We start from the raw sequence: 22150 nt of genomic DNA, 5'->3' as shown, positions 1-22150 counted from the left end.
CAGCTGATAAGACAGGGAGGAGGAGAGTTGGGGATTAGGAGGGCAAGGATTTTAAAATTGATATCCCCAGCTGAGGAAGGGGGGAGGAGAGGAGCAGGTTTATAATTGGAGAGAGAGTGGAGAGTTGATATCCCCAGCAGAGACCAAAAGAAGGAGTACCGTATTTTCACGCATATAACGCGCGCGTTATACGCGTTTTTACCTACCGCGCATACCCCTCGCGCGGTATATGCGTGAGCGCGGTATACAAAAGTTTTAAAACATAGTTCCCACCCCGCCCGACGCCCGATTCACCCCCCCAGCAGGACCGCTCGCACCCCCACCCCGAACGACCGCTCGCACGCGCTCCCACCCGCACCCGCATCCACGATCGGAGCAAGAGGGAGCCCAAGCCCTCTTGCCCGGCCGACTCCCCGACGTCCGATACATCCCCCCCACCGGCAGGACCACTCGCACCCCCACCCCGAAGGACCGCCGACTTCCCGACAATATCGGGCCAGAAGGGAGCCCAAACCCTCCTGGCCAGACCGCTCGCACCCCCACCCCGAACGACCGCTCGCACGCGCTCCTACCCGCACCCGCATCCACGATCGGAGCAAGAGGGAGCCCAAGCCCTCTTGCCCGGCCGACTCCCCGACGTCCGATACATCCCCCCCCCCGGCAGGACCACTCGCACCCCCACCCCGAAGGACCGCCGACTTCCCGACAATATCGGGCCAGAAGGGAGCCCAAACCCTCCTGGCCACGGCGACCCCCTAACCCCACCCCGCACTACATTATGGGCAGGAGGGATCCCAGGCCCTCCTGCCCTCGACGCAAACCCCCCTCCCCCCCAACGACCGCCCCCCCCAAGAACCTCCGACCGCCCCCCCAGCCGACCCGCGACCCCCCTGGCGACCCCCATGACCCCCCCACCCCCCTTCCCCGTACCTTTGGTAGTTGGGCCAGAAGGGAGCCCAAACCCTCCTGGCCACGGCGACCCCCTAACCCCACCCCGCACTACATTACGGGCAGGAGGGATCCCAGGCCCTCCTGCCCTCGACGAAAACCCCCCTCCCCCCCACCGACCGCCCCCCCCAAGAACCTCCGACCGCCCCCCCCAGCCGACCTGCGACCCCCCTGGCGACCCCCACGACCCCCCCACCCCCCTTCCCCGTACCTTTGGTAGTTGGCCGGACAGACGGGAGCCAAACCCGCCTGTCCGGCAGGCAGCCAACGAAGGAATGAGGCCGGATTGGCCCATCCATCCTAAAGCTCCGCCTACTGGTGGGGCCTAAGGCGCGTGGGCCAATCAGAATAGGCCCTGGAGCCTTAGGTCCCACCTGGGGGCGCGGCCTGAGGCACATGGGCCCAACCCGACCATGTGCCTCAGGCCGCGCCCCCAGGTGGGACCTAAGGCTCCAGGGCCTATTCTGATTGGCCCACGCGCCTTAGGCCCCACCAGTAGGCGGAGCTTTAGGATGGATGGGCCAATCCGGCCTCATTCCTTCGTTGGCTGCCTGCCGGACAGGCGGGTTTGGCTCCCGTCTGTCCGGCCAACTACCAAAGGTACGGGGAAGGGGGGTGGGGGGGTCGTGGGGGTCGCCAGGGGGATTGCGGGTCGGCTGGGGGGCGGTCGGAGGTTCTTGGGGGGGGGCGGTCGTTGGGGGGAGGGGGGTTTGCGTCGAGGGCAGGAGGGCCTGGGATCCCTCCTGCCCGTAATGTAGTGCGGCGTGGGATTAGGGGGTCGCCGTGGCCAGGAGGGTTTGGGCTCCCTTCTGACCCAACTACCAAAGGTACGGGGAAGGGGGGGTCGCCAGGGGGGTCGCGGGTCGGCTGGGGGGCGGTCGGAGGTTCTTGGGGGGGGGGCGGTCGTTGGGGGGAGGGGGGTTTGCGTCGAGGGCAGGAGGGCCTGGGATCCCTCCTGCCCGTAATGTAGTGCGGGGTGGGGTTAGGGGGTCGCCGTGGCCAGGAGGATTTGGGCTCCCTCCTGGCCCGATATTGTTGGGGAGTCGGCGGTCCTTCGGGGGGGAGGGATGTATCGGACGTCGGGGGGGCATCAGGCTTTCAGGATGGGGACAGACCTTCAAGGGGGGACAGTGCACGGAAGTCAGGGGGGGTGAACGGAGAGTCGGGACAGCACACGGAAAGTCAGGGCGGGCGAAAGGAGCGTCGGGCAGCATGCGCGGTATACCCGTGAGCGCGGTATACCAAAGTTTTTGTACATATCATCGTGATTTCTGCGCGCTATACCCGTGTGTGCGTTTTATACGGGTGCGCGTTATTTGCGTGAAAATACGGTAAGTGAGTACAGACAAGAGTGGGAAGAGGCATGACGACAGCACCAGATATGAGATGTGCTCAGACAGAATGAGGATGGTTGAAGGAGGGAAAGAAAGTGGTGGATCATCAGAGTTGAGAAGAAGGTAGGGAGCAAAAGGGAAGGTCTTGCTAGGGCTCCAGTGCCAATTCCGGGAGCGTCGGGAGCAGCACAGAGCATTCAGTGTGCCAGCCTGCGCTAAAAACCGCTATCGTGGGTTTTTTAAAGGGGAAGTTAGAGAAGCTTTAAGGTTCTCAGATGTTTTGAGTGAGAGTCTGTGCTGAGCCTGTGTTGAGAAATTATTTTAAAACAGGAAACACTATCTAGAAGACAGACAGGAAGATATTTGATCCTTGTAATTCTTCTGATTGCTTACTGATACTTATGGGGAATTTAGGAGACATCTAAAAACATATACGTTTTCAAAGTATTTAGGCAGCTAATTTGTAAAAAATTTTTATTATGCACCGTTTTGATCATTTTAGTGTCTAATTATTGGCTTTTAACTTTTTTGGTTCTATTCAACTTTTATTTGGTGTTTTTGGTTTGTTTTTTTTAAGCTATTGTAAACTGCGTAAACTTTACGACCTTGTGGTATATAAACTGATTATTATTATTTTAAAGACAGCCACAGTAGAACTCTGCAGCCCTGTTTGAGCCTGGAGAAGGTTTTAATCTGAATTATGCTGCAAAGGGTTCTGAGACCAGAAAATCATTTTTAAACCTACTGTGAATGTTGACCTGAGAACCTCTATCTTGGCTAGAAGAGACATTTCTTTAGAGTTTTCCAGGGAATTTATGGCTATGACTGCATGAAATTCTGACACTGCTAAAGAGAGCAGTTTTACATTATAGTTGGTTGGATGAGGACAGTGAGAGTGTTTGTCACACCAGAGGACTGGGGCTAGACAGGGAATCCTTTTAATTTGTTTTACTTTCTCTGGGATTAGTCAGCACTTATAGAGAGCAGCAGAAGATGGACACACACAGAAAACATCACACAGGAATTTAAGGTTTTGTTTTATTAATTTGTTTGGAGATAGGCAATAGTTACAACTTCAGCTTCAGTTCCAGCTCTAGTTCCTGCTCAAGTTCCAGTTGTAGTTCAGAGCTCCCACGCAAGAAAGCGGCAGACCTGAAGAAAAAGACTTTCATTCATTCAATTTTCTATACCGTTCTCCCAAGGGAACTCAGAACGGTTTACATGAATTTTATTCAGATACTCAATCATTTTTCCCATCTGTCCTGGCAGACTCATAATCTAGCTAATGTACCTGGGGCAATGGGGGGATTAGGTGACTTGCCCAGGGTCACAAGGAGCCGTGTGGGTTTGAACCCACAACCAAAAGGTGCTGAGGCTGTAGCTTTAACCACTGCCATAAAGAGAGCAAACTGATGCAATATATTCTAATTATTCAGACCTCATACACCTTGGACATTACTTGAATTACTTTCATGCCAATTGCTGGAGTGGTGTATTCATCATTGGTCTGCTGTACATTGACAAAAGATGTGCATTCCAAAAAGTATAAATATTCAACTTTCGCCTGACAGTTACTCAATCGTTTCACTGTTTAGTTTCCTCAGGAGCAGTGCCATTTCATTTGCAAAAATTATTCACCACACAACAGCCTTTTATTTGCTCTTTCTCCTTCCTGAAGTCTCTCATGGAGCTAATCCCCCTTTAAACAGTCTCTCCCTCACTGGGTGTCTAGGAAGGGCCACACAACGTGCACTCTCTGTTTCCTTTTCAGACCAGATTTTTCTCAGCAATGGGCATAAAAGTAATTTGAGTAATGTCCAGGGTGTATGAGTTCTGAATAATTAGAATATACTGTATCAGTTTTCTCTCTTATCAAATTATGCAGAAAAATTCAGCCGACATGCGATGTAAAAATAAAAAGGCAGTTTTAAACCATGTGGTCCGCAGAAAATTGCACAGATTGATTTCTGCATACTTTGCTATAATCTTCAAGCGGCCATCATAGAAACATAGAATATGACGGCAAAAAAGGGCCACGGCCCATCAAGTCTACCCACTCTAATGACCCTCCCCCATAAGTTCTTCCTTGAAGTGATCCCACATGCTTATCCCATTTTTTCTTAAAATCTAGCACACTGTTGGCCTCAATTACCTGCAGTGGAAGATCATTCCAATGATCAACCACTCTTTCGGTGAAGAAATACTTCCTGGTGTCGCTATGAAATCTCCCACCCCTGATTTTCAACGGGTGCCCTCTTGTTGCCGTTTAAAGAAAAAGATATCTTCTTCTACCTCAATACGGCCCGTGACATATTTGAACGTCTCAATCATGTCTCCCCTCTCTCTGCGTTCCTCAAGTGAGTATAGCTGTAACTCACCTAGCCGTTCCTCATACGGGAGATCCTTGAGTCCTGAGACCATCCTGGTGGCCATTCGCTGAACGACTTAACTCTCAGCACATCTTTTTGATAGTGGCCTCCAGAATTGTACACAATATTCCAGATGAGGTCTCACCATGGATCTGTACAACGGCATATAACTTCGGGCTTCCGGCTGACGAAACTTCTTTGGATACAACCCATCATTTGTCTAGCCTTGGATGAAGCTTTCTCCACTTGATTGGCAGTCTTCATATCTTCACTAATGATCACTCCTAAGTCCCGTTCTGCTGCAGTTCTTGCTAAGGTCTCACCATTTAGGGTATAAGTTCTGCATGGATTTCTGCTGCCAAGGTGCATGACCTTACACTTTTTGGCATTAAAACTTAGTTGCCAAGTTGTGGAGCAATGTTCCAGTAAGAGTAGGTCCTGCGCCATACTGTCGGGCACTGTGTTTTTGCCTACTATGTTGCATAGTTTAGTGTCATCGGCGAATAATGTAATTTTACCTCAAAGCCGTCCCTTACAAAGATATTAAATAGGATCAGACCCAAGACTGAGCCACTGATCACTTCCGACGTTTCAGAGAGAGTACCATTTACCACCACCCTCTGATGTTTACCTCTGAGCCAGTCTTTAACCCTTGCAGTCAATGTTTCTCCCAAACCCAACGAACTCATCTTGCTCAATAACCTGCGGTGTGAGACACTATCAAAAGCTTTACTGAAGTCCAAGTACATGACATCCAGGGACTCTCCCATATCCAGCTTTTTTGTTACCCAGTCAAAGAAACTGATTAGATTGGATTGGCAGGACCTTCCCTTTGTGAATCCATGTTGATGGAGATCTCGTAGATTCTCATCTTTCAGGATCGTATCTAATTTGTGTTTGATTAGCGTTTCCATAAGTTTACTCACTATCGATGTGAGACTTACCGGTCTCTAATTTGCAGCCTCCGTCCTGCAACCCTTTTTGTGGAGTGGAATGACGTTAGCTGTTTTCCAGTCCAAAGGGACTCTTCCTGTACTTAGGGAAAGATTGAAGAGCACGGATAACGGTTCCGTCAGGACATCTCTCAACTCCCTAAGCACCCTGGGATGTAGTTTGTCTGGTCCCATGGCTTTGTTCACTTTGAGTCTTGATAGTTCATAGTTGACGCTGCTGGACGTAAACTCAAAATTTCGAAACAGGTCTTCCAAGCTTTCCCTTGTCTGCAACTGAGGACCGGATCCCGGCACCTCGCAGATAAAGACTGAGCAGAAGTATTCATTTAGTAGTTTGGCTTTATCGGAGTCCGATTCTACATAGTTCCCATCTGGTTTCCTAAGGCGCACTATCCCATCTGTGTTTCTTTTTCTGTCACTAATATACCTGAAGACGGATTTATCCCCTTTTTTAATGTTTTTCGCTAGATTCTCTTCCATCCGGAGTTTGGCCTCTCTGACTGCTGTTTTGACAGCTCTAGACTTGGCCAGATAGTCTTCTTTAGCTTCTAGTTTTTCTGATTGTTTGTAGGAGATAAATGCTCTTTTCTTCTTTTTTACGAAGTCCGAGATCTCCACAGAGAACCACTGAGATTTATTGTTCCTCCACCGTTTACTTACTGTTTTATATAGAGGTTGGTTGCTTCATGTAGGGTAAATTTCAGAGCTGACCACATTACCTGTTGCGGCCTGGTTTTGCAGCGCCCCATAGACGAAATCTCCCATGTTTTCGAAGTTAGTGCCCTTAAAGTTGAGGACCTTTGTGTGTTTGATCTAGTGAAACCTTTCTTGAGGTGAAACCATACCATGTTGTGGTCGCTGGAGGCCAACGTATCACCTACCGATACCTCTGTGACACTATCTCTGTTGGTGAGTACCAGGTCCAGTATCGCGTGATCCCTAGTGGGCTCCAATACCATCTGTTTGAGTTGTGCTCCCCTTATAGAGGTTAGTAGCCTTCTGCTGCCACTTGTTGTAGCAGAAAGTTTGTTCCAATCTGCGTCAGGCATATTGAAGTCCCCCAACAGTACCGTGTCTCCATGCAGAGTGATGGTCTCTGTCTTCGGTTAATTTTATGTCTATGTCTTCCTCTTGTCTTGGAGGTCTGTATACAATACCAAGATACAGGCACTTGTCATTTCCCCTGGCCAGGTTCACCCAAATGGATTCCCCGGTGTACTTGACCTCTGCGATTCTGGTAACTTTGATGTCCTCTTTAGTGTATAGTGCTACCCCTCCTCCTGTTTTGTCCTCTCTGTCTTGACGAAGTAAGTTGTATCCCAGTATAGCCATATCCCACCCATGGGAATCCGTGAACCAGGTCTCAGATATCTCCACCACATCCAGGTCGGCATTCCTCATTTCCGTCTCTAATTCCAGAATTGTATTGCCCAAACTGTGGGCATTAACGTACATAGCCCTCCATACTTTGTTTGCTAGGTCTCCGTGGAGATTTTCCCGCTTGAGTTAGTGTGGCTTCTACAGTACTGTTTGCAATATGTGTACTTACCTCAGACTCAGAAATGGAGTGGCAACTTACCCCGCCAGGATGGTTACTTAATACACCAGTATGAGAGTGGGTACCCTCCCTCCATCTTGTTCAATGATGTCACCACGCCCCCATGTCATGTTTTTCTCACTACTGCTTAGCAGTTTCAGTCAAGGATAATACTTCTGGTTGAGTTGTATTTTCCAGCCTTTCTTAATTTAGCAACCTGCACATCATCTGAACAGACTTTTCCTGAATAATGGATACATTAACCTACAGTACCTAATAACCCTGAGCTTGGAAGCCACCAACTAGTGTTCCTGATTCAATCCTGCTTTTTTAATAAACAAGCATAAAGCTGCTTATGTGTAAACAAATGTGCTCAGTAGACAGCAGAATTGATCAGGTACACAATCTCCCACTTCTCTGAGAGTGTTTTTCTCCTTCAGTTGAGAGATTGAGGAGACCACTGTGTGAAAAGGACCTCTACAATTCATTTTGAGCCGAGAGAGCGCTGTTCAGTCCTTCTGCCATGCAATGATGTCACCCACTTGTATGCTTGATCAATCCTGCTGTTAATGGAAAACAGATTACCGGTAAGCAACTTTGCTGTTAAGTATTGTAAAGTGCATTTGGAGATCTGCATGAGAGGCACTTTATAAATGCAACATCTTACAGATGTTTAATTCTTGTTGTCTTATAGAGAGTGGGCCATGGTGATGACAATCATGCTGATGCAGACAGATCACCCATTTTTCTTCAGTTTATTGACTGTGTTTGGCAAATGACAAAACAGGTAAGCTGATTAATATTGATTTGATGTGATTTTAATACTTTATTTACCACTTAAAATAAAAGAATTAAAGCAGCTTTTGCTTTAATATCGCTTGTTTTCATATTGGGTCTATTGTGCATATGCCGTCCTTGTTGTATTGCATAATTTATTTATTTGAATTTATTATCTGCCTTTGTCATGAAGAGATTCACCCAAAGCAATTTACAATACATTGAATAGTAATCAGGTTCTCTTAAGTATTTTCCTTATCTGTCCCCGCAGGCTCACAATCCAACTGTGATTATGCAGAACCTCATCAGTCTTTTTTATTTTTTTTACATAGAGCTCTATGGATGTACGTACCTCCCATGGTAGCAATTTTTTTCAGAACAGATTTTGTAACCTTGTTGGGTATGGCCTCCCTTTTAGTTTCCTTGGGTAGATTTACTTTTGTATTTATTTTCTTATTTTTCCACATCTCTCTCATCACTGCTTTACAGCTCCACTGGGTTGGCTGTTGGTTTGTTTGTTATAGCCCCAAAAAGGTTTCCAGAAGCTTAAAAAAAATGCATGTCATTTAAGTAAGAACATCTGAATTTTTGAATAAGAAACCAAAGACTGGTCTCCGTGACATTTGGAGCATTGAGATAAAGCATCAAATTACTGCGTCCCAATGGCCACAAATTTGGGCTTGGAGGATGAGATGTACGGCTTCGGCATCTATGAGACAAACTTGCTTTTTTTTGGTTACATAGAGCATTTTGGACCCCAGTTCGTTTACAGAAATTAGACAGCTCTAAGTCTAATAGATGCTGGCACTGTCATCTTGAAGCTGGGACATTAGATAATTTAGTATTCTATTATCCATTGATACTTAGTTTTTAGAAATCCATTTGGGGCCAAGTGAATAATCTACTGGAAAATCCGGTGGCATTATCATATGACACTGTGTTATTTGGTATTTCCATGAGAGCCAAGAGTCAAAGCTCTTCTAATAATAATAAACATTTGCTCATCATGACAGGGGTTGCCATACAGCAAATTATGAAAAATTGGGATCGGCTGAATTATAATTTTTGGTGGAATTCGTTATGCCAAATCTTTAAAATGGAGCGGGTAATAGCCATACAGCAGGGACATTTTAAGAAATTTAGGGATGTTTTGGAGCCATTAACAAAATATTGTATAGAATGAATATTATTTTTTTCCCTTTATTCATACACGTCCAGGGTGGGGAGGGGGGAGGGAATACTTTATGATTTCTTATGGTTAAGTACAATTGTTGGGTATAAGAGGGAGAGGGATATTTGATGTGAGTTAAACTTTGATGGTATATTAAGTGATGTTAAATATAAAATGATTGTATCTTATGTTACACTTATTGAAAGTTTTAAAAATGAATAAAGACTTATAAAACAAAAGTTATTTACTGAAATAAATACCAATTTATTCAGGTAAAAAAAAAGACCATAACATGTATGAATAGCCACAATTAGTGCTTGAAGTACCTAAACCCATATTATAAGTCTTTTTAGCTGTAAAAATTAGAAAGAAAGGCTCTTCAGTACATCTAACTGCACTTCTCCTCCAAGTCTACTATACCTCCAGCTCTTAATAATGATTTTTATTATGGGATATGCAGGATAATGCTTCTGGTCTATGCAGATAATCTCAGTTGCTATTGCCATTTTTACAAGATTCCGTAGCCATGTTGGCAGGGGTGGTGTACACTATTGATGATTGAGGCTGATCAGGAATGGTCTGCTGTTGTACATGAAGAAGACTGAGATGGTTTGGATAAGAGAGTAGCTACCCCAGCTGAATGTTTTCTGTTTGAAATTGATGGTATGCCACTGTTTTTAGGTGGAAATTCAAAATGTGGGCGTTCATTTTGACTCACAGTTAACACTTAAACTGCAATTGAGTGGAATAATGGCTGTAGCTTTCTTTAATCTGTGGCTTTTACAATATTTCAAATATGTTTTACCAGTAAAAGAGTTTTAGATATTGTTGCAATTTTGTATAATGCAAGGTTTGGAATACTGTAATGCTGTATACTTGAGCTATGCAGGATAAAGTGTGTAAGCATTACTGATGATACAGAATGCTACCATTCATTTGATGGGCCTGGGAATAGGACAGTTGAGTCTATTTCCTCAAGGTTAATGACTCTGCATGGTCTACTAATAAGGCAGAGCATATGTTTAAAGTCTGTTCACTGCCATTCAAGGTGGTATATGGGAAAAGTCTGTTGAATCTCATTAATCATAGAGTTCTATGTACTGTTCTTAGTTGCTGCAGTCATCTAGCTTATCAGTTTTTTGTTCCATTTCTAAAGAACACTTGTTTAACTGTGACAAGAAATGGGACTTTTCAATAGCAGGTCCTGAATTATGGAGGAGGAATAACTTAATGATTAAAAACAGTGGGCCGGGTCACGTGATGAGGTTGCTGTGAGCAGACGTGTACCCTCGAGCTCTAGGGCCTCCGGTCTCCAAAAGTCAGCATTAATCTTTTAAATTCACTGCCGGATCGGCATCGCGGTTACCGGAGACCTTCTCTCTGCCTGGGGTGAGTGCGTGACCTTTGGAGCGGCGGTTTGGGGCTGGAATGCCGGTTCGTTCGGCGAAGATGGCAAAAGCTAAGTCGTTCTTCCCTGCACATAAAATGGCATCGCCGCCGACTCCGTCTCTGGCCCCGGCGCACTGGGGAGAGTGGGCCCAAGAAATTTCAAAAATGGTGACCACAGCGCTGGAGGACCGTCTTCATAAACTTCAGTCTGCAGTGGATGGCATTCATGAAAGATTCGAGTCGCAGGCGACTCGGATCGCGGCGGTGGAGCAGCGTGTATCAGACGGGGAGGATGCGGCCCTGCGGGATCGAACCAGCGTGGCTACGCTGCAGGCACAGGTGACGGGATTGATGGATCGCCTGGATGAGCAGAAGAATCGCCAGCGCCGGAATTTCGGGCTGACCAGGACCTTTACCATTTTTTCCAGATCTGGCTCCCGACTCGACTGGGCTTGGAGCCTCCACCGAGTGGGTTTCTCTGCGGGCGAGCACACCGCCTGGGACAACGCCTGGGAGATCAGAACCGTCCTAGGGCTGCGATTGCCAGGTATCTCAACTGGAGAGAAAAGGAGCAAGTACTACAAGCATACCGGAAAGTGGGCCAGTTAGATTATGAGGGACAGAAGCTGTTGCTGTTCAATGACTATTCTCCCCATGTGGCTTCCCTCCGTAAGGGAATGGCGCCCCTCTGCACCGCGCTACACCGCCGTGATATGCGTTTTGCGCTGGTGTACCCGGCATCGCTGCGCATCTGGAGAGAGGGGAAACCTCATACCTTTGTGGATCGGGCAGCAGCGCAACAATTTCTCGACTCCCTGCCGACGGCGGCCGCAGGGGGGGCATTGGGGGATGCGCCGGTTCCCTGATGCGGTAGCTTGTACTCAGTACTTTTACTTTGCGGCCTGTACCTCTTTGTGAGATCTATTGGATGCCGGGGCCACTGAGGGAAGCTATGTCTGCGCCTTGCCAGCTTGTGTGGGGGAGAGCTGCGGGGTCTGGGATGTTCGAGGCTTGGTGATCTTTTTGTTCTGTTTGGTCCCAGGTGTCGGCCTGTTTGATGTTGAGGACATTATATTTTGTTCAGGACTCTCTGCAACTCTACCCTGACGGGGGTCTGTCTGGACTGGGCTGATCGAGGGAGCTCGATAAGTTCTGGTGCAGGCTGTGTTTTTTCCCATCATCAAGGGCAGTTGAAGTTGTTTTGGGAGACTGGGGGTCATGGAGAGCTCTGTTCAGGACTTTAGGTGTTCCGTTTTTGGAGAGTGGGATTTTTTGTTCTTAGTTTTTTCTTTTGTATTGGGGGGGTTGGGGGAGGGCTCTGGGACCCTTTTTTTCAGGGGAGTGGGTGGAGGTTGGGGGCGGGGAGAGGGGTGGTCTGGGTGGGATAGTGGGAGAGTGAATGTTGTGGTTGACTGTGGCTACGTGGTGGGTGTCTGCATGGGTAGGAGTGAGTGCTGTGTGTGTGGTGGGGCCGCGCTCTTGGGGGTAGTTGGTCTTGCCTTTGTGCTTCCTGCTTTTCTTTAGAGTGTTTCAGCTCCAGTATTCCTGGATGGGGGGCTTAGCTGGGGGGCTGCCTGTCTATTGTACTACACTGTATTCTGTTGTTCACCTGGGAGACCTTGTTCCTCATGACTAAGTTGATTATAACTACCTTAAATGTGGACGGGATTCACTCTCCTATCAAGAGGAAGAAAGTTTTGACCTGGTTTCGCCAGAGGAGGACTGATATCGCCTTTGTGCAGGAGACCCATCTTTCCATTACGGAACACCTCAAGCTTCGGAGAGACTGGGTGGTCGAGGTCTGCTCGTCTTCCTTTGGCAACCGGAAGCGAGGGGTGGCCATCCTTATTCACAAACAATTGCCTTTCCACACTCATAAAGTTCTCCAGGACCAGGATGGCCGCTATGTTATAGTGTTGGGAGAATTGTGGGGGCATAAATGGTTATTGTGTAATCTGTATGCTCCTAATGTGTATAATCATAAATTTTTTTCAGCTTTGCTGGCCAAGATAGCAATGTATCCAGATTACCAGCTGTTGGTGGGAGGGGATTTTAACATTACTGCGGATCCTGCCCTGGATTGCAATCCGGTAAAGACAGGGACCATGGAGCTAAGGGGGTGAATTTTTTGCTTAGCCAGTTGCAGCTCTTGGACGCCTGGAGGATTTTGCACCCAACAGAACGCACTTACACATTTTATTCGCACCCCCACAATGTCTATGCTAGATTGGATTACCTGTTGGTATCACCCTCTCTGCTCCCCCGGGTATCTGGGGTAGAAATTGAGGAGGTTCCCCTGTCAGATCACTCGCCTGTTGTCATGGAGCTTCAGTTTGCACCGGAACCCGAGGAGCGACATTGGAAATTTCCGTGTTACTTGTATAGAGATCTCGACTTTCATAAATATCTTCGGGAACAGTGGTCAGAGTATAGTTCTTATAACAATACTGCTGACGTTTATCCCGTGACCTATTGGGAGGCTTCCAAGGTGGTTCTGCGGGGGTTTATCATTGCTTATCTCTCACGCAAGCGGAAGTCCCTGGATGCAGACTTGTTGACTTTATCGGGGGAGCTTCGGCAGTTGAGGGCACGTCATTGTACTTCTCTTTTGGCTGAGGATAAACTTCGTTTGCTGACTGTCCGGAGGCGGATAGATGACATCTTGACACAGCGAGCCTCTCGCGATATCTATTTTCAACGGTATAAGTTGTACGCCTGGGGGGGTAAGACGGGAGATTGTTGGCCAATTTGGTTCGACCTCTGCGCGCCCGACAGGTTGTCCTGTCCATCTGGGACCCGAAGGGTACTTGTTACACGCAGGAACGACAGATTCAACAGCAATTCGTTCACTTTTATGAATCTCTGTATGCTAATCGCCCGTTCTCAGATGCTGATAGAGACGCTTTCTTCCAGGGGCTTCAGCTTCCTCGGTTGACAGAAGCTCAGCTGGAGCTACTGAATGCTCCTATTAGTTCCGAAGAAGTATCGATTGGTATTAAGAAACTTAAATTGACGAAAGCCCTGGGTCCAGATGGGTTTGGCTCTGAATATTACAAGATTCTGTCGGATCAGATCTCTCCTGCTTTGGCGGGGGCGTTTAATGCGCTCTCCGAGAATCGGGGTTTGGGGACTCCTAACATGGCCCATGTTGTGCTGTTGCCTAAACCTGGCAAGGACCCGGCCTAGGTGGGTTCTTACCGGCCTATTTCCCTCCTTAATCAGGATGCCAAGCTTTTTGCTGCGATTTTGGCGCATAGATTGAATGCATTTCTGCCGCTCTTGATACATGAAGACCAGGCTGGCTTTGTGCCGGGCAGATATGCGTCCATGAATTTGATCAGAGCTTTGATGGCCCTTCACTCCAGGCGGGGTCTAGAGGGCGCCTCGGCTATTGTAGGATTGGACATGGAGAAGGCATTTGATAGTATCTCTTGGCAATATCTCTTCTGGGTTTTGCGTCGGTTTGGTATTGAGGGCCCTATTCATCATTGGATCAGTAGCCTATATATAAGGCCGCAGGCTAGACTTTTAATTAATGGTCAGTTTACTGCCCCGTTTGCTTTGGGACGGGGGATGCGACAGGGCTGCCCGTTGTCCCCGCTGCTTTTTGTGTTAGCGATCGAACCCTTGGCTGCTAAGATCCGCGGAGATCCGACCGTTCAGGGCATTCGCATAGGGAATAAGGAGAGTCGCATCAATCTTTTTGCCGATGATATTCTCCTTTATCTGGATCAAGCCCGACGAGATCTGAGGCGGGTCCTTGCTCTGGTCCATTCCTTTGGGGATCTTTCTGGTTTGCGCGTTAATTGTGATAAGTCTGAACTTCTTCCCTTGCAGTCTACTGCGGTGGAGCCCTGGCACGAGAGTCTCGAGATACCGCCGGTGAGGGGGCCGATGTGTTACCTGGGTGTATATTTAAGTCCGGACCTTAAACTGATGTACCACTATAATGTGACAAGTCATTTGGAGGCGATTCAGCAATTGTGTGATAAATGGAGGGACCTCCCGCTGGGTGTTTGGGGGCGGGTGGCACTGACTAAGATGGTACTTCTCCCCAAGATTTTGTATCCGTTGCAGGCTGTGCCCATTTGGGTTACTGGTAAAGAGGTCCGTCTGTTTCGTTCCATCATCACCTCTTTCATTTGGCGTCATAAGCGAGCCCGGATTAGCTATGCCACCTTAGCTTTGGATAAACATAGGGGTGGTTTGAACCTTCCCGATCTTCGCTATTATAATGTCGCCGCTTTGTTTCGCTTTATACATGAAGGTTGGTCGGGCTGTTATAAATTCTCTTCCCAGGGATGGGTGGAATCCTGGTGTGCCCCACACTCGGTTTTGTCCCTCCTGCATGTTCCGTTGTCGGCTGTACCGGGGGGTGGGGCTAAGTTTGCGTATCTCTTACCCCTACGGCGTGCATGGCGCTGGTGGAGGCGACGGCAGGGGAAAACTCCGGAAGCCTCCCTTTTGTTGCAGTTATATGGCAATGTTGACTTTTCCCCAGGCGTGGGCCATGCTTGGTTTCGGCAGTGGGAGCAGAGAGGGGGTAGAACTCTCCAGGATATCCTTGCAGTGGGGGGTGGTCTTTTTCCTTCTTTTGCCCAGTTGCAGACTCACTGGCGACTCCCTCAGACCCACTTTTGGGCTTACCTTCAGGCTAGGCATTATTACCTGTCCTTGGAACGCTGTTGGGGGGAAGCTTTGCTCTGTGTTCCCTTGGATGTTCAATTTTTTCAGGTCTCTCCTGCTTTTAACACCTTAGCTGAAAAACGCATCGGGCCTGGGATCTATCGATCGTCTGGCTTCCCAGTGGCAATCGGAGCTGGGCATTCCCCTGGACCGTAAGGCCTTTTTTGATCTCTTTGCCTCTGTGAACACCATGGGGGGTTCCACGGATTTTAGGGAAATGCAATTTAAAATTTTGCACCGGGCTTATATTTCTCGGGTTCAGGGAGCTCGTATGGGCCTTTGGGAGGATGCAGTTTGTACCAAATGCAATCGTTTCTCCGATACCCTTCTTCACCATTTTTTGGAATGCCCTTCTTCTGCATTATGGCTGCAAGTTCTCCCTTTTTTGGAGCACATTCTCTGGAGAGCTGTGCTATGGTCTTATGGTTTTTTGCTTTTGGGGGATCAACGTGACCTGATTGACGGGGGGCTCACTCTTCCCCAGCGCAGGGTTCTCTACATGGCTGTCTTGGTGGTAAAAAAGCGCCTGTTGCATCATTGGGTGGGAGATTCTGTGGCTTCCTTTCCACAATGGAGGGATCGCTTGGTGGAGGTGGGGCGGTATGAGCTTCAATGTGTTCCTAAGTCTGGGGCTCTGACTCACCGCTGCTACTGTGATCTTTGGCAGCGGGCGTTGAAGGTCTGTTCTAACCTGGAGGCAGCGGCTACGGAATCCTCCCCTTGAGGGCTGTTGCTCTCTTTCCTTTTGGGGTTTTGTTTTGTGTTTCTTTCTGGGTAGCGCCATCTCTGGGGGTGCGGGAGTGCGCATTTGAGTGTCTGGCTGTTTTGCGGAGTGAGTGCGGAGTGCTTGTTGTGGCTTGTGGAGTGGGCGTGAGGTTTTGGGCGTGTCTGCTTGGCGGGGGTTGTTAATTCAAAATGCCAATTGTGATGGGCACTCATCCAGGGGGTTTCTTTGTACTTGGGTATTTGTTGTCCAACTTACCCGTTCTATTTTGAATGCTCTGTTTTTGTTTGTTCTGCTCCTGGTTGTTTGTTCCTTTGCAATTGTTAATAAAGATAATTGGAAAAAAAAACAGTGGGCCGAGAAGCAGGAAAGCCAGATTCAGATTCTAATGATGCTGCTTATGAGCTTGTGTACATATTTTCTACATCAATCCACATTATAATCAGGAATTTCTTGTAAGAGTTTTAAACAGAAAGGGGAGGTGGGTAGTAAAGATATGGCTGTTTTCACTGGCCTTTAACAAGTACCGTAACTTTGAGTTGTCCTTCCTTAGAGTACTAGGGAGAGATTTGGGCTGGTGGGTAAAGTGTGTACATACTTGTATGTTTCTGTGAGTGCTAATCCAACACTCTGGAACTCACTACCATTACTCTTACATTTAGAACCATCTTATCAATCATTCAAAAGAGGCCTGAAAACATATTTATTAGATATGGATATGAACATAGCTTGACCTAAAAATAATAATCTTTCTTAGGAAAATAAGCTTTCAAGACAGCAAATTTTGGTTCCTCAGACTGCAAAGTTACCAACAATGTTGCTCTCCATGATAATATCTCTTGAAGACTCCAAAAACTGTGAAACATCAGGAGTAGTAATATTCATTTCTCCATCCTCTTTAACTTCTTAGGAAGGTACATTAGGTAGACTGTGAACCAGCTAGGACAGATAGAGAAAAATGCTTGAGTACCTGATTGTAAACCACTTAATACACCTTGTCCAAGAGGTATATGGGATCCCAATCCAATATACGTTATCCACTTAAATCTATTCAACATTTGGGAGTTGAAGTATATCTTTTAAATATATTTGAAACCATTTTCTTGGAGAGAGGTAGTGAGTAACAGGAAAGTTAGTAACCTCAGATTGCAAACTCTTGCAGAATTCTCTAATGCTTCCATCTGCACACGCATAAGTAAATTATCTTTAAGTGAAGTTGCTAATTCAGCCTGATTCAGATTGTAGGTATCCATTGCTCTACTGAGCTAAATCATTTTAATGTTCCTCCAACTTTTAAACAATTTCATCTGAAAATTTGGACAGCTTAGATTATCTTGAAGTACTTTCTTCATCCTATAAGCAGCCATACCAAATTATCCCCAGTAGGAGGAGATTCAGAAAGCTTTACTGGAAGAGGTAATATGTCTCTAGTCTCCGAATGAAAGATACCCAGAGAAGCTTGTATAGAAGAGCCATCTGACTGAGAGAAATTACTCTCACCTAAATGGCTCAGCTACAACTCCTGAATACCTACCGGTTAATTCCTATATATTTAAATGTTGTAAATAAGCATTAAGGATAAATAGAGGGAGATCAGAAATATGAGCACAGTGTGTAAGCATCAATATCTTGATTCTGCTGAAAATTGTTAGCCATTGCTGCTCTACTAGTAGAGAGGTAATATGGTCAGTATCCAAAATGGACAAGAGGACTAGGGGGCATTTGCACCATTTTGGATCCTGGTATAATTCTGCAGAGGGTGGGGGGGAGATTTCTCTCACCAAGAGCCACACTGGACTATCGGTGTGACCCCTGGGTAGGTTCCAGGGGGATATGGGATAGAGCTTATTTTCTGGGAGGGAGAATTGGAGAGCAGGGAATGTATTTGAGGTTCTGCCACCTTGGCTCTTTGAGTGACTGTGCTGCCAGTTAGCATGACTGAACTTGGCATGGTTCAAGAGGTAGTGTTATCAGCAGTTGTGACAGCTAGTACATTATATCATTAGTCAGTATACTACTTATCACCACTGGCCACTCTTTCACCCCATCCTACCCTTGACACTCCCAAGTACATCCCATTACCAGGTTAAGCAGCTAACACAGTTTTTTCATCATGATGGCTATTTTAACGCTCCTTAGCTATTTAGTGCAGGCTTGGACAAAATTTAACTCTCTGCCATTTTATGTGTAGAATCATTATCTTCTACTTTGTTCTGCATTGGGATTATATAGCAATGGCAGATTTATTAAATTAAGTACTTTTCTTTTCATTTCTTTAGTTTCCTGCTGCCTTTGAGTTTAGTGAACTGTTTCTCATCACCATTTTGGATCACCTATATAGCTGTCTCTTTGGAACATTTTTGTACAATTCTGAACAGCAGAGAATTAAAGAGGTAACATTGATTGCTTCGATTTAACAATTATACGCTCTCTTGAAAGTCTGTCGTAATATTTAGGTTATTTATGTCAAAGGGCTCCTTTTAATAAGGTGCGCTAGCGGTTTTAGCGCGCACTAGATGCTAACGCCTCCATAGAGCTTGCATTAGTATTTTTCGTTTAGTACGTGGTTTGCGCGCGCTAATCTTCAGTGTGCGCTAAAAATGCTAGCGCACCTTAGTAAAAGGAGCCCTTTGATATTTGGTGATGCAAGACGTGATGGGAGCGTTGGTACAGACATAGTAAGAATATACATGGAATCCTCAGAGTGGCAAAAAAAAACAAAAAACTATATGCTTGATGATATCTTGAAGTCAGTAGTTTTATTGGCTTTATGAATTCTGTGGTCAGGACTGTTCATGGCCTTGTATGGCCATGTAGTAGGGTTGTCCAGAAAAACCTAAAGTTGGAAAAACCTGTGCAAATTAAAGTTTTTCCTATGAATTTTATTGTGCTTGATCAGAAAATAATTTTAAACAATTTTTTAAAGCCTATCCTGGACTCCCTCAAAGCCACTGATTACATAAAGCTCCATTTTTCTTAAAATTTGCTGTTTTATGGAGCAAATTTATTGGTATTATAACTAGGAGGGAAATGCTAAATATTTTTGCACACTGTAATCTAGAAGTGGGGACATTGGATCATCTAATTTTTTATTGCCCCTGCATTAGGAATTTTTGGAATTCAATTTGGTCTCAAATAAATTGCTTATTGGAAAATCATGGGAAAATATCATATGATACTGTTCTGTTCGGTATGTCTATGAGGAAAAAAAGTCAATTATCAGCACATAACAATAAGCTTTTGATGATAATGATGGGTGTTGCTATGCAACATATTACTAACAACTGGAAAAATTATAGTAATCTCAATTATACGTTTTGGTGGAATTCCCTGTGTCATATTTACAAGATGGAAAGAGCAATTGCAATACAGAAAGGAAGTTATAAATTTTTTTTAAAGATATGGAGACCGATAGTTGATTTTTGTAGTGAATAGGCATCATTTTTCTTTGATAATATACATAGGGGGTGGGAGGATTGGAAAATAAGATGTAGCGAAATTGAAATTTTGAAGGAATATGATAGTTTTAATGATTGTATAGAAAGATGGAAAGGGGGAGGGTTTTTAATTAATTTACATATTAAGAATATAATGTATGATGTTCAAGTGTTATATGATAGTATTTCATGTTGTTCTTTTTGTGCACTTGATGTAAGTTTGAAAAAGAATAAAGAAATTTAAAAATATATATATATTTTTGCACTTTTTAACACTTTATTAAATCTCAAAAGCAAATTACATCACTTTTCCACATAATCACCCTTTTTTGTGATGCATTTTTCCCAGTGTCCTACTAACACATCCTCTTACCACTTCTCTCACCCCAACCATTTACAGTGAAAATATGAAAGTGCAGAAACCTTTTGAAGAACCTTCATGTAACATTTGTTTTCACACTCAGCAATGATATATTGATAAAAAAAAACATTTTATGTCAAGTCTGTTTTATTGAAAAAGAACAATAAATCAAACAGAAATAAGCATATTGGTGGGGTTAGATTCCTAAAATCTTCACTAATACAATGTTACAACAAAATGTTACCACATTTTTCACATAGACACATAATATAACCTTATTAACAATACATAATGGTTAACCACAAAATTAAACTACACTGTATGCTTCTCAACATTCATTCTACCAGAACACCTGTCCTTGGTCACACATGCAGAACCCCTATGCAAATTCAGAGAAATAGAAAGAAAATTCCTGAATAGTGCTAAATATAGACAGCAGATATAAATGCCCAAAACTGACACATTTCAATCACTAAATTGAAAGTAAAATCGTTTTCCCTACCTTTGTTGTCTGGTGATTTTATTTTTCTTAACCATCTTTTCCCAGTCTCTGGCTACATTTTCTTCTGTCTGTGCTCTTAACTGTTTCCAGGGCCTTCTTATCCCTTTGCTGTTTTTCTCTCTTTCACATTCCAGCCCTACATCCACCTTTAAGACGCAAGATAAGGAGTGGAAATGTCCTATAAAGACTTGTTAATTCTATTTTTCATAAAGGTCCTTTATTCATACATAAAACTCAATGACTTGACATGTACATGTTTCAGCCAAGTCGGCCTGCTTCAGGAGTCTTTGGAGTCTTAAAAACGAATTTAATTACCCTCAAATGAAAAGACATCCCAGTCGTTGATATGATATCAGATCTTCTTAGTGAATTCATGTACGAGGCAAAACAATCCTCAGCATGAGAAAGATAATTGACACCTTTAACATAGGTTGTAGAAATAAGGCTATTATATATTACTAAGCATTCAAAGACATGAGAAAGGAAAATAGATTCCAGTACATACTACTAAATCTCAATTATATGTAATCCTCAGTCAGCTCGTGTCACCTCATGTCAGTTCTTGTCATGCCACAATGGCATAAGCCATTTCTTCACCAGATCTGTTTATATATTATTTTTTACTTTTTTAAAATATTTTTATATGATTTTTCTTATAAACTTTTCCTTATAAATAAATTTAAATAGTAGACTTATCTTTTATCAATATTGCTGACGGAGTGCCTCAACCAATACGATCATGTTTCAAAATTTTTCTTGAGGGTCGAAGCTCCCCGCAAATGCATTGTCAAGTTCAGTTGATACCGCTCTCCATAGATTCATTCAAGATTGACCACAACTTTGCCTATCAGCCATTGACTGACACTTCTTTCCAAGGCATCTCAACTTGCTCACAAGTTACGGATCTTTTGTATGTTATTGTGACCCATAAAGGAACCATCTGGACCCCTGAGGAAGGTGTTTATCGAAACAAGGACCATGTTGGGTCCTTGTTCCCTTGTCACAAAGGTAGACCACATTGAGGAGAATTACGTTTAATAAAGACTTGGCATTCTGTACATCATCTTTACAGTATTTTCTTTTTTGAAGCAACTTTCACAGAAATATACAAGAAAGTCCAGTATTTAATTTTGTCTACGAATTGAGGTTTTCCAAATAGTTGAAGAAATGGGCATCTTGGCAGGTACAGTTTGGAAAATAACTCATGAAAAGTTGGGCATGTCCAAGGTTAGTGCAAGATGAGTTCCAAGAATATTGATGCCATGTCAGAAGGCCATGAGGCTCAAGTGCTGTCAGGAGAACTTGGAGATGCTCCATGAAGACCTAGTGAATTATTTTCATCATTTGGTAACTGGATGAGACTTGGGGTCTATCACAGAGATCATGAGTCCAAAATGGAGTCAATGCAGTGGAAGCAAAAGTTATCCCCCACCCCCAAGAAAGTTCAAGACTGAAAACCTGCAGGCAAAGTCATGGCAATTGACTTATGGAGTGATGAAGGACTTTTGCTTCTGGAGTTCATGCCACACAAGAAAACCATAACAAGGGAGAGTTATGCCAACACAATGATCGCTTTGAGGGAGTCAATCAAGGAGAAAAGATGAGGGAAACTCACAGCAGGTGTGCTTCTTCTTCACAACAATGAGCCGGTACACATGTCACTACAATCACAGGCTACCATCTGAGAATGTGGGTTTCATCAGCTGGACCATCCACCCTACAATCCTAACCTGGGTCCCTCAGATTAATTTCCAAGTTTTGAAGAAATCTCTCAGTGGACAGTGGTTTTCAGGTGATGAAGACGTCAACCAAGCTGTGTCATCCTGGTCTGAAGGTCATATAGAAGAATTATTTTCAAAGGGGTTAAAGACATTGCAGGAAAAGTGGGTGAAATGTATTTAGCTATCAGGGGACTAAATTGTTTTGAAAACTCTCTTATTTCCTACTGATTCTGTGCTTAAG

General features: G+C 45.0%; 1 protein-coding gene across 3 annotated transcripts in view; it reads left to right on the top strand.

The window, feature by feature from the left end:
• The window catches only part of MTMR1 (myotubularin related protein 1), a 109907-nt gene that overhangs the window by 73110 nt on the left and 14647 nt on the right, over positions 1–22150 (top strand). For all 3 annotated transcript variants that reach the window (XM_033943975.1, XM_033943973.1, XM_033943974.1), the window contains 2 exons: positions 7836–7928; positions 18168–18281. In XM_033943975.1, coding sequence (XP_033799866.1) covers positions 7836–7928; positions 18168–18281 — 207 coding nt within the window. The remainder of the gene's footprint in view (positions 1–7835; positions 7929–18167; positions 18282–22150) is intronic.

The sequence above is a fragment of the Geotrypetes seraphini genome, chromosome 5, assembly GCF_902459505.1.
Source record: "Geotrypetes seraphini chromosome 5, aGeoSer1.1, whole genome shotgun sequence".
Lineage (NCBI taxonomy): Eukaryota > Metazoa > Chordata > Amphibia > Gymnophiona > Dermophiidae > Geotrypetes > Geotrypetes seraphini.
This window is presented reverse-complemented; position numbering and strand designations above follow the sequence as displayed.